This window comes from Hyperolius riggenbachi, chromosome 2 (assembly GCF_040937935.1).
Source record: "Hyperolius riggenbachi isolate aHypRig1 chromosome 2, aHypRig1.pri, whole genome shotgun sequence".
NCBI classification, from domain to species: Eukaryota; Metazoa; Chordata; class Amphibia; order Anura; family Hyperoliidae; genus Hyperolius; species Hyperolius riggenbachi.
The window spans coordinates 274,954,601-274,968,435 of record NC_090647.1 but is presented as its reverse complement, the minus strand read 5'-3'; the positions used below and the strand labels follow the sequence as shown (position 1 = coordinate 274,968,435).

The 13,835-nt window shown below is 41.3% G+C and overlaps 1 protein-coding gene across 1 annotated transcript in view; it reads right to left on the bottom strand.

Moving 5' to 3' along the window:
* Positions 1-4,205: 4,205 nt before the first annotated feature.
* The window catches only part of CA4 (carbonic anhydrase 4), a 141,834-nt gene continuing 132,204 nt past the window's right edge, over positions 4,206-13,835 (bottom strand). The window contains exon 8 of the mRNA XM_068268722.1: positions 4,206-9,382. Coding sequence (XP_068124823.1) covers positions 9,203-9,382 — 180 coding nt within the window. The 3' untranslated portion in view covers positions 4,206-9,202. The remainder of the gene's footprint in view (positions 9,383-13,835) is intronic.

Genomic DNA, 13,835 nt, shown 5'->3' with positions numbered 1-13,835 from the left:
TCAATAATCAGGTATATATCTGTATTCTTGGTGATACTGCAGATCACCAATAATCAGATTCTCCCTGCGTGCTGACACCGATCGTTACAATTACATTACTGATTTTAACATTGTTTTAAGAAATTAGCAAGTCAATGTCATTGTTTACAGTGAAGGAAGGAAGTAATGGGAATTTTCTATGCAAGAACAGAGAAGATTTGAATTCCTGCAGAGTCCCCAGTATCCTACACCGGTGGGGATCGCCTGATGCCGGATGCACGTGCTTGCCGGTTGCTTAAGCAACTGGCCAAAAAAGCACAAACCTCCCCCCTAAATACTTACAGACACTCCAGCAACGTCTGGCAACCTGAGGGCCCATACCCACTGGGGCGATTAGCGGGATTTTACCACGTATCGCTGAATCACCGGCATTCGCTAGCGCTTTTAAAAGCACTAGCGTAATTAATATTATGGCACTGCCGCAATCACTAGCAATTCGTGGTAAACACAAACACGGTGTAAGCAGTATTTTTTCTGTGATTATTAGTGTGATTGTGATTGCAATGTTAAAAAAGTGAATCACGATCACTCGAAAATTGTGAAAATGTACAATGAAAAATACGTGCAAATCATGAAAAAAACGCTGCCGCATTGCGTCAGGTGGCAAACTGAATTCCATAATGGACGCCGAAAGCCGCTAGGACCCCTCTAAGAGGTACTCACACTTTTCGTACGTTGGGAACTCCCTGCATTTGGACTATAAGATGCAGTGACTTTTTTACCCACTTTTGGGGTAAAAAAAGTGAGTCTTATAGTCCAAAAAATACAGTAAGTTTAAAGATTGTAAGTTCATTTTGGAATGTTAATAAAGCCTAATATGGAAAATTTGGGGTTGGTACTAGGTGAGGCTTTTCATGGGACCACTTTCATTGTAAGTCACAGAACTAACAGCATCGAACATAACTTTCAGGAAGATAGTCTAAACTGTTGGTATGTATGAGCTAGCATCCATATATATCTTAGCTTGCTACACATGTATCTCAGTGGTGCATTACTTAGAGAAATAGAGGGTTTGCACATGCACTCTGAATCCATCTATAATTTCATATTTTAAAGATTGTCAAGGAGAATCCCCTCAGTGAGAGGAACCTGGTTGCTGCCATCTTCATTCCCTAATAAACAATGCCAGTTATCTGGCTGTCATGCTGAACTTTTGGTTTTAGATATTTTTGAGTCACACACTTGCAACAAGCATGCAGCCAGTAGAGTCAGTCAAAGCATCTGATCTGCATGCTTATTCTGGGCCAGTGACTTAAAGTATTAAAGGCAGTCATCAGTACAGAAGTCAGACAACTGTTTATTTGAAAATAAAAATGGCAGCCTTCATATTCCTCTCACTTCAGGTTAACTGTAATAACACAAGCGACTGCCGTACTTTTCGAACTATAAGATGCAAAAGGTGGGAAGAAAAAGTCACTGCATCTTATTGTCCATATACAGGGAGTTCCCGAATTATGAACACCCGGCAATACAAACAAGCAGCCCGCTGCAATGTCAGGTCTCCCTTGTATTGTCCCCTTATTATTCTCTGTACCCCCATGTACTCCTTTGTCTCCCGTATTCTCCCTGCTCCCACCCACACTGAGTGAACAGAGCAGTGAAAGCCCCTAGTTCCCCTAATGCCAACTTCTGCTGATCATGTCATAACACACGACCGGCACTAGAGGAACAGTGAGAGAAAGGAGAAGCCACTAATCGCCACGGATGCCTTCATGTCAGATGAGAGACGAGATTGGCTTCCGTTGCACTGTACACTCTTCAACGAGCAGAGGAGGACACAGGAGACGAAGGAGAACACGGGGGCATGGAGGAGGACATGGGGACAAACAGGACACAAAGGGGAAGAAGGAGGACACAACACAAAGGGGAAAAAGGAGGACATGTGACAAATTGGACACAAAGGGGAATAAAGGAGGACATGAGGGGTACAAAAAGGGATGAAGGAGGATACAGAGGACAAACAAGGACATAGGGGAACACAAAGGGGGATAAAGGAGAACACAGAAAACAAATGAGGACAAAGGGAGACACAAAGGTGCACAGTAGAGGACACAAGGGGGAAAATAGAGGACAAAAGGGCATGGAAAAAAGGGGAACAATAGAGGACACAAAAGGGTACCGAGGAAGACACAAGGGGGATAAAGGAGGACACAAGGGGGCAGAGTAGGATGCAAGGGGGACACAGGCAGACACATGGGGGACACGGGAGGACACAAGGGGGACAGAGGAGGACACAGCGGGACACAAGAGGTACAAGGTGGACACAGTAATTGGGGGAGAACATCCACAAGATGCCCCTGCACCATGGACCAGATTTAGTTTACATTTTTCCCACTGGTTTTTGTTCTCTAAACCTAGGTGCATCTTCTAGTCAGGATCGTCTTATAGTCCAAAAAATAAAGTATATCTGTACCATTGAACCAAGCTGGACATGACCTGCTAAGTGTAATATGAGAACTGACATAAGAAAGTCTTTTGTCATTTGGGGACTGATTTATAGAAACTCAAACAAACAATAAGCCAAAGTTCGGCAGTTTTCCATATTTTCTCTCACTCGTTATGTAAAAAGAACAGGGAATCTGTTGTCTGCAATGTGCAATGGGAACAGGTGCAGCATGCACATTAGTTCCAGTTTTCTGGCTTCATTCACAAAGCAGCACCTCAGTGTGATTTCATGCTCTTTTAATTATTATAACTGATCAAGACAACAGCATTTTTATACCCATAGAGCCAAACCATGTTGTGCCTTTAGATTATTTAAAGGCATAGGTGATTAATAACAAATGTTTTTCAGAATATTGGGGGTAAAAATAATGGTTGCCATTGGATTTCTGATTTTATCTCATCCAGTAAGGTGGTTGGGGAACAATTACAAACGGAAGTGGATTAAACAGAAAAAAAAGCTCATTCTGTGTATTTTATTCTTAAAGAGTAGTGCAGATAATAATAGTATGCTTTCATAATCAAAATACCTGCAGCTGAATAAATCCTCTTTAAATGACAGATGATTCACTCAGCTGCTGTTAGGTGTTATGTATGTACCCAATTGGCACAGTTAGTTTGCATGTCTTTACTGAGAAATCTTCAGATTCTGTTCCTGGAGCCCCATCCATGGCTGGAGATTTGACCCACCACTGCACTGCTATTATAGGCATCCAAACCACTACTATATTGTGGAAAATGACACTGAAGCCGATGGCTGGCACTTCAACTACTGTGTTGAATTCATCTAATCCTTAGGTGTTCTATTTTGATAGCCATCTAACGAAATATTTTGGACTAGCCCATCTCCTCATGGGGGGATTCTCAGGGTTTTTGTTATTTTCAAAAGCATTAGTGAATAGCAGTTGCTCAGTCCTACTGCCCAAAAGAATGTACAGCTAGCAGGGAGGCTGGCCAGGATCTTTGTAGAAATCCCTTTCAGGTAGTGACTTTATAAAGAATAAAGACCATGCTGGGAATACCCCATGAAGAGATGGACCAGCCCAAAACCTGTCGGTTCTGTACGATTTCTCCTACCTACTGTAAGGGACAGCAAGATAGGAGAAAAGTAATTTATGGCTCATTTTACTCTGGAAGAAACATACTTCTTATTTGTATGTGTTTACATGCATTTTACATTTTAAATTGTTCACGATAGTGGTCTCATTCTTAAACCATTTTCATGCTACACACACACACACACACACACACACACACACACACACACACACACACACACACACACACACACACACACACACACACACACACACACACACACACACACACACACACACACACACACACACACACACACACACACACACACACACACACACACACACACACACACACACACACACACACACACACACACACACACACACACACACACACCTTGCTCCAGGGGTGTGATGTGACATGATTGAAACCACAAAAAAATTTTAGACATTAGAAAAATATGTACGAATTGCAAGAGGACAAATTGATTACACTGTTTTAATGTTTCAAGTATTTTTAATTTGTTAATTAATATGATATGACAGTAAGTATACAGTATATCATCAGACAATTAGTCATGTGACAGAATTATGTACAACATAAAGTTACGGAAACTTAAAGTATAAAAAATATATTACTGTTAATATAGTTAAAATGATAATATAATTACAGAATTTTGTTGATTTTATATTCTACCTGAATCTACAACCATTGTTTGTAGATTGAAAAATAACTTACAGTAGCTGTGACATATTATACATAAACATATATTTATAGCTGTCTGTGAGTTTTGCTATTATACTACTTACAGAAATGCACTTCTATATGGTCTGATTATTGCTTTAAAAGAGAGAATCTCTATATATTGTAATTTCATTCGACCCCTGAGATAATTTTTCTTAAACAAAAGCTGATCTTCAGGCAAAATTATTATTTTTGCTATTCAAGTGTGGCTGTCATCCATACTATCTCACCTCCAGAATTGTAGCATGTTGTAAAATAAAGTTGGAATGTTCTGTCAGCTGTATTTTTGTGTGTCTCCAGACTGCTGTTGTTTGCAGGGCTGTTGTGCCCCACAAGTCAGCGCTCAGATGTCTGTGTTTTATACTGACACTAGTCCTCTGTCATTAACTTCTGCTATCCTGGTAATGGCCTATCCTGACTCTCCTTCACTACCCCTATCCCCTCTGTATACCCTAGCACTGACCTTTCCCAAACCATAACCTTCCTTTTGTCTAATACCTAACACTAACCTAACTCCCTTAGTAACAGTAGCCCAAAACGTTTACCTAGCCTTTACCCTTATCCTAATAATAAAATCCTAACACTAACCTTGGCCTTTGGCTTCAGCTTAGCTCTAATTTCTTTTTGTGAAATCATTTGTAATTAGAATATATCGAACAAATTATAATTGCTTCTAACTTAAACTGTGAATTTAATCTAACCCTAACTGAAAACCCTGGACTCCTCCTAACTGTCATAGCGTCTCTCACACTGATCTCCCCTAACAATCCCTAACCTGCCGAACACCTAAGCTAACAATACTTATCAGAATGGAGTGTTCCAATGGCACAGGACTGAAATCATCAGGTGCCTAAACCAACTAGTTCATTTTGAACTATCATTTGTAGGCCTGAGGAAGTGAACAAAGTGTGATGATTGTGATGATGTCACCATAGCACCTCCCTCAATGACCTATTGAAGCAGCACTCTCATTCAGTTACACTGCATCATGGAAGACTCACTTTTACAACATTTTGGAAGCAGTGGAATTATGTCCCTATATTTTATACAGATGATATCTAAATGGGAATGGACGTGTAGCATCATCCTTTAACCAGTATACTTGCTTTAATATGTGAAGCAACCCATGTTACTCTCAATTAATATTTTTCAAATGCTCTGTATAGTGGAAAGCATTTTGTAGAACAGCAGAGCGGTTATTATAAAAAGAGGTAGTTGTTTATTATATCACTTTGTAGTTTGTTTCCTTTTTCTGTTTGCTCCACTGCAGCTTAAAGGATCAAAGCAAAAACTGACTTACTCATTAAAACAAGTGGCAATATGCACAGTGCAACAGCCCAGATAAGGGAAGCAGGACTATTTGGGGAAAATGTTGTATTGCCTAATAGTTTGATATTTGTATTTTTAATAACAGTTTGGCCTTGATTTAGGACATCTCCAGTTAGGGCTATAAATAAATGATTAAGCAAACCTGGGCTGGATTAATTAACAGTTGTCTTTTATTATGTGGTTAGCATTTCCCACCCTCACATAGGTAATATCAGATCATTGTCGAGAGTTGTTGAGAAGTGTGTCTGTAAGTGGTTGTGTAATTCCAGTTGCATGTGCAAGCCATTGCACAAGTTGTTTCTTGTTTATTTAAGGACCACCTGAGTTTATTAAACAAAACATTCTCACTGTGGGTGGCTGCCTGAGACTGCAATCACACAGCTGCTAACGTCCTTACCTCTCAGCAATTCCAACGCCCATTCCCGATATCAATGGTAAGAGCTGCAATCTTTTACTACATGATAGCAGACATTTTATCCAGACCAGGTTTAGGGATGGTCAATGGGATGCATATAATTCATCATAATCTAATGCAGGATTATGCAAATGTATGCAGCTTGAGAATGGACCAATCAAATTCAGCCAAGGTGGAGTTTGATTGGTCCATTTTCAATTTGCATAAATTAGCATAATCCTGCATCATCTCGGAATTATTTGCATCTCATTAACTATCCCTTTGTATCACTTATGATCTCTCCTCTGGAAATGCTTGAAGTTCTCTGGATGTACCTTATTAAATCAGTCTCATTGTGCAAAAATCTCTAGTTATGCTTAGAGTGGCAATCTTATTTTACAGGGAATCATTTAAAATAAAGTTGATAAAAAATACAAAATACTTGCATTATTTACTTCACACACTTTTTTTTAGACAAGGCTCGTCAGCACAATACGTACAATATGAATGTATACACTGTGCTTATACTCATAGTGAGCATACTTAATGCCTTGTACACACAATGCAATTGTGTGTACAAAGATTGACGGTCAAATCAATAATTTCTGATAGGTCCAATCTGATCTCTTGTCGTTATGTGATCGATTTTCCAAACACTTCTATACAAAATTGATCAGAAAAATGATCGGAAATCAGATCGGACCTGTCGGAAATTATTTGATTGTACCGTCATTCTGATGGGAAATTGCATGGTGTGTACTGCTGTAATGCTGGGAATACACAATGAGATTTTCCGATTGTTTTTCTTATCAATTTCCATTCGCTTTTATGAGAAATCAATCAGAAAAAAAGATTGAAAATAAGATCGGACCGGTCGGAATTTATTTAGCGACCCATAAATATCTCATGGTGTATTCCCAGCATAAAGGCTCCATACACACGCTCACGTTTTGATAGGCTAACCAGATTGCTGTGGGTCTGCAGTGTGTATGGCTGGATGCGTGGGCTGGCCACGTATGTTTTTAATGTATTGACAGATCTGTCAAACTTTTAATATGGATCACAGTCTTAGTATGCACTAACATATTTTTTAATACATAATAAAGAGATAATACAGTGGGTTTTTTTTGGACATACACGCGTTGTCGTCCTCAATCCTTGATTCCTTATTGTGTCATACACACGCTCAACAAAATCTTTTAAATGCACGATTACCAAACAACTTGAAGAAGTTGGAAGTTTTTTGTCAAATAAAAGACATGCAGACGACAAGGCGTTATCACTGATAAGAGGCGTCCAACGACTGATAAGATGCAGCTCAAGTCAATCCAACTGTTATGCTGGATACACACCATGAGTTTCCGCGTCGAATGCGTCCGTCGATATGCGTCAATTCGATTATTTCCGGGCATTTCTGAACGAATTTCGATGATTTTTAGGTTGATTGCCATGTAAAGTATGGCAAATCGACCTAACGATCCATCGAAGCTTGAATCGGACATGTCGGAAATAATCGAATCGACGCTTATCGACGGCCGCATCGAACGCGGAAACGCATGGTGTGTATCCAGCATTAGATTGACAAATGACTGAGAAAAGTTGTGCCCAACATGGCAATGTGTACAGAAGTCTGCTACAACTACTTCCATTACTAACTATAACATATTAGTCGTTTGCCAGTTGAGTAAGGAGAAGTAAATTTGTAGTTGTTCGTCAAGTCATCCGTCAAGTTGTTCTATGTGTATAATAGTCATTTGCATGCTAAGATGTATCTTTCCAACTTTTTTAATCGTAGTTGTTTGTAAAGTTGTTAATAGTTAAAATACTTTTGTTGAGCGTGTGTATGTGGCTTAAGGTGGCTTAAGTCAGTACTGTTCTCATTTTGAGAAATCTGTCTCAGTCGTTCCCCATTGCCTCTACAGGATGGAACTGCCTCTGTACACAAATAGCTATCACTACTGAAGTGCTGATGCCAGTGGCGTAGCTAAAGAGCTGTGGGCCCCGGTGCAAGTTTTACATGGGGCCCCCCCCAAGCACTCTATACATAACAATTGATACGGCACACCAAAACCTGACAAGGACAACCCCAGTGTCAGAGGTGCAAGAAGGGGTTGGGGAACAGTGTGTTAAGGATTACTACTATTCAAAGCATCTATAGAAGTGATTATTACCAGCACAGGACCAATAGAGAGCTAATACTGTGATAGAGGGTGGACCCTTCGGGGCCCCTCTGGACCAAGGGCCCCGATGCGGTCGCTACCTCTGCACCCCCTATTGCTACACCCCTGGCTGATGCCATCTGTAAACACTGAGAATGGACTTGATAATGAGTTATTTCTGCAAGGTCATCAGAAATAGGAGATTATGTGTGTGTTGGAGTACAAGCAAAATCAGGAGTAGAAGTATATTGAATAATTGATCACTTTATATTATTGTGAGCACACTCTGTTATAAGTACATTACACTTAATCTCCGAGCAATACATAGTGGAGAAAATGTGATTGGACTAAACCCCCACTAATTACCCTGTTGACAAAATAACCTGCAACTGAACTCCAGTCCACATAGTGGGTAACTTGACTGTTCATTGAGCTATTCATGATAGCTCAGTTGTTGGGTTCAGACATAGGGCCCTCCTCCATAAACTGTACTAGCTTTGGTAATGATCACCTGTATACAGTATGTACACAGAAAAGTGGTAATCATCATTTACAATGTATTCACCACCCCTGTTTCTGCCTCTCTGACACTGCGGCTGTCATTGACTATTTTTTTGTGTTCCATATCGATTGTACTGTATAGATCGACTAAAGGGGTCCCATGTAAATATCTCACTGGGGCCCACAGCTCCCTAGCTACATCTCAGCATATAAGCATTTAATCTAATGAGAATCTGTTTAAAGCAAGGACATTCCTTATCAATACTTGTTAATAATATTAATCAAAGTTGGCAGGAGTAAGGGGGTTGGGTTAGGGGGCACAGGCTGCAGCAGTATGTGAACAACATTCCTATATCATTTCTAATATCTAATGGTGCAAATTGGTAGAACAGGTAATGGATTGATACCAGGAAGCTATGGATCATTTACCTGATCTACTATCAGCTTGATGTATTGTCAGGCTTTAAACACAGGTTCATTTTAATATACAAATTGATGTTTATCGTTTCTAAACCAGTTTCATTTAAGGACCTGAACATCCATTATGTTTTCATTAAGGTGCAGATACGAAATAAGCAACAACTAATGAGAAAAATACAAAAGTGCTGTGAGACAATATTGCTTCTACACCAGATCTATAGACTGTCCTGCTTCCAATCTCCTGTACTGGCCTGAAGTTATCAGTCATTATGGCATCACTTGAGTAATAGACCCTTGTATAGAATTCTTTTAACTGTAGATCAAAACAGAAATAAATTATTAATACAGATGTGAGAAATGCATAGGACTGCTAGTTTAATTGAAACTGAGAATTGCAACAATAAGTTTTTTCAATAAAGCCTAGCTAACGACAAAAAAACCACAACCAAAACAAACAAAAACAAGATAACGGCTAGTATTGACTAGTTCAACACATCTTACCTACTATTTTCCATAGTGTAGGATATCTGCATTTCCTCTTTTCCAGGATGACATCTTACATGTTAGAGCTAGCACTACAGCTGTTCCTTTGCTTCTGCTGGTCCTAGCTTCTCATGGATTAACTCTAGGTGGTCTATGTGATGTCCATTTGTGCTTATGCCATCTGGCACTAGTTAATGTAAGCTAGGAAGCAGATTGAGGAAAAAGAAGAGCTGCAGTCTTATTTATGATGTAAAACAGAGATGCCTTGGTGGGAAGAAGCTCTCAGGGACCTTACACCACAGAAGAAAGGGTAGAAAGGTTTGCAGGGCAGTGCTAAAATAGAAAGTACTACTCCTGTTATCTATGGCAGTTTGCACCTGCCTGCCCTAGCTTTCTAGGCCACTTGTAACTGTCCACAACTGCCTCTATGCCACCCTCACCTTCTCACAGCCTGTAGCAGCCTTTGAGACACCTATAGCAGCCCTACTTGTCCTATATCTCACTGCCTATAATTGAAACTAGTTTAGACAGGTATACTATGTAAAGTTTAAGTTACTCTTGGGTCCTTCCGAATTTGCCATATATAGGACACTATCTCATAGCATATACTGTTATTATATTCAGTACTTATCCGTTAGCCGGGCGCATCCGGCAGGTGGCGCTGTTGTAGCTAATTTCATTCATACTAAGTTAATGTAGTACTGTGTGAATGGAAGCGCCGCAGGTGGTGCTAATTACATTGATACGGCACGCAACAATACAGTGTTAATGGGAACTAATACATTGTATTTCAAGTGGCCGGAACTGTCACTTAATGGAATTAAAATGAAGGCGGTGGCAATGTAACAGATGAAGCCGCCGCCTTCGTCTGTTGTTCTTCTTCTTATCCCCCTTTGCCCTCCTCTCGCTTCTATACAATGCTGGCAGCCTGCGGGGACATGCGTGTCCCCCCAGAGTCGTTCGTCAGGGCAGGGAATCCTGCTTGTTTTCTTGCGACGAACGACTGTGGGGGGACACGCGTGTCCCCCCCAGCTGCCAGCATTGTATAGAAGCGAGAGGAGGGCAAAGGGGGAGGAGAAGAAGAAGAACAGACGAAGGCGGCGGCTTCATCTGTTACATTGCCGCCACCTTCATTTTAATTGCATTAAGTGACGGTTCCGGCCACTTGAAATACATATTAGTTCCCATTAACACTGTTATTGTTACGTGCCGTATCAATGTAATTAGCGCCACCTGCGGCGCTTCCATTCACACAGTACCACGTTAACTAAGTATGAATGAAATTCGCTACAACCACGCATCGAAATTAGCTACAACAGCGCCACCTGCCGGATGCGCCCGGCTAACGGATAAGTACCTTATATTCTGTTTACGCACATGAGGAGGCTACCCTATATGATGTAACTTTTTATATGTTATGCATTGTGCAACACAGCACTATTTTAATGTAAACTGTTGGTACCTCATACAACATTAAGCCTCTTTATGGCAAATTGATGATAATTTTTGTTATGTCACTTTGCTTTTTATGTTTTTATATTTTATATTATATTTTGTATAATGTTTTATTAACCCTATTAAATATTAACTGATCCTGAGCGCCATTGTTTATTTGGTTTTAACAACAACAACAACAACAACAAATAACATTTGTAAAGCGCTTTTCTCCCGTGGGACTCAAAGCGCATAAGCATGGCTCCGACCATCGTGGTACAGGGGAAGAATTTTATAAATCTGGAAATGCCAGGCTAAACAGGTGGCTTTTCAGTCTGGATTTGAATAGCTCCAGGGATGGTGCTGTCTTTACTGGGTGTGGTAGGGAGTTCCAAAGAGTAGGGGCAGCATGACAGAAGGCTCTGTCTCCAGATTTTTTGAGGTGCACTCTGGGAGTGACCAAGATTATAGAACTTGCTGATCTGAGGTTGTGAGAGGTGTGGTGCAGTCCTTCATGTATCCAGGGCCCAGATTGTGCAGGGATTTGAATGTCAGCAGTCCAATCTTGAAGAGTATTCTCCATTCTACTGGTAGCCAGTGCAGTGAGCGAAGGATCGGTGTAATGTGACAGTGGCGAGGCTGGTTTGTTAGCAATCTGGCAGCAGCATTCTGCACTAATTGCAGGCGACGCAGGTCTTTTTTGGGGAGACCAGCATAAAGGGCATTGCAGTAGTCCAGCCGTGATGTGATGAAGGCGTGGACTAGGGTTTGAAGATCCTCTGGGGGAATCAGATGTTTAATCTTTGCAATGTTCTTCAGATGAAAGAAGGAAGATTTAACTACAGATGAAATTTGGTTTCTGAAACTCAATTCCCCATCGATTAGTACGCCAAGGCTGCGCACAAGGTTGGAGCTGTTTATGTCTGAATTCCCAATCCTGATTGGTGTTGCTTTAGGATAGAGCTGTTTTGATGGCGAGCACTGGCTTTGGACAAACAGGACCTCAGTTTTGTCAGCATTCAGTTTCAACCAGTTATCATTCATCCATGCCTGAAGCTCAGCTAAGCAAGAGTTTATTTTTGGGGTAGGGTCTGTTCCACCAGGTTTGAAAGACAGGTATAGCTGTGTGTCATCGGCGTAGCAGTGGTACGTCAGGCCATGTCGTTGGATAAGTGTGCCGAGTGGCAACATGTAGATTGCAAACAGCAGAGGGGATAGGATTGATCCTTGTGGCACTCCGAATTGTAGAGGTGCAGGTTTGGACATTATAGGTCGTAGGGATACTCTCTGTGTTCTGTCAGTCAGGAATGATCTGAACCACTGGAGGACTGATCCACTGATGCCACAGTACTCCTGCAGTCTGTTAAGCAGGATTTCATGGTCAACTGTATCAAAAGCAGCTGAGAGATCCAACAGGATTAGGATGGAGCATTCCCCTCTGTCCCTTGCCATGAGCAGATCGTTGCAGACTTGGATGAGGGCTGTTTCACAGCTGTGGTGTTTCTTAAAGCCAGATTGTAGAGGGTCCAGGATGTTGTTTACTGACAGCCTGGTTTCAAGTTGCAGATAGACAGCCTTTTCAATAACTTTACCTAAGAAGGGGAGGTTGGAGACAGGTCTGTAGCTGCTCATAGCATCTGGATCCATGGAAGGTTTTTTAAGAAGGGGCTTGATGATTCCTTCTTTTAGAGAGGTAGGAAACCTCCCTGCTTGCAGAGAACAATTTACTATTTTGTGAAATGCTGGACCAAGCAGATCAGGGCATTTCAGCATATGTTTAGTTGGTCCAGGGTCCAGGTCGCAGGTTGTCTGGCGGAGACGACAGAGGATGTCTGAGATCTCTTCCTCACTAATAGTTTTGAAATCAGTCCAGGGTGTTAGGTTGTTTTTGCAGCTATTTCCATTAGTTGCATGAGTCTTGGGTGCTGTGGACTGAATGAGAGACCGAATAGAAGATACTTTGTCAGCAAAGTAGCAGGCAAATTTCTCACATAGCTCCTTTGAGGGAGTTATAGTGGGTTTTAGACAGGATGGATTACATAGTCTATCAACTGTGCGGAATAGTTGGGCTGGTCTGTTGGCGGCCTTTGCGATCTCCTGTGATAGGTAGGAGGATTTTTTCTTGGTGATCGCATTTTGGTAGCTTTCCCGGTGAGAGACAAGGGTGTGTTTATCTTTTGAATTCTGAGATTTTCGCCACTTCCTTTCTAGTCTGCGCACTTCTTTCTTTAGGTCCTTTAGTAAGCTGTCAAACCACCGTGCATGGTGAAGTGGTGTAGATCGTTTGATGCGAACTGGAGCGAGGGCGTCATAGGCAGATGACACTGCATGGTTGTATATCAGGACCATGGAGTCTGGGTCTGCGCAATGATTGGTTAATGCGTCGAAGTTGAGGATATTCTGAACGTGCTGGGGTGAGACATCTTTCAGTGAACGGTATTTTATGAGTTCTTTCCCTCTGTGTTTTATCGCTGGTGCTGTCAGAGAGAAGTGGATGGTGTGGTGGTCTGACCATACCACTGGGTTTATATCCATGTGTGATATTAAAAGTCCGGAATGAAATATAAGATCCAGGGTGTGCCCTTTCGTATGGGTGGGGAGGTTGATAGCCTGAGAGAAACCCGTTTTAAGGCATGCTAATTGACCTGAGGAAGCGGCTTTTGTCGTGAAACCCATTGTTCTATGTGCTGCATAACAGTCTATACCTTTTTATCATAATTTTTTCCAGAGCCTCCTTATTAAGGTAGGAGCAGTCCTTTTTTATGCACTTTTATGATTTATTACTTCACACTTCCACACTGAGCTTTGCAGTACTTTCCATTTTGGGGCGCCCGCGGCTAGTCTATCCA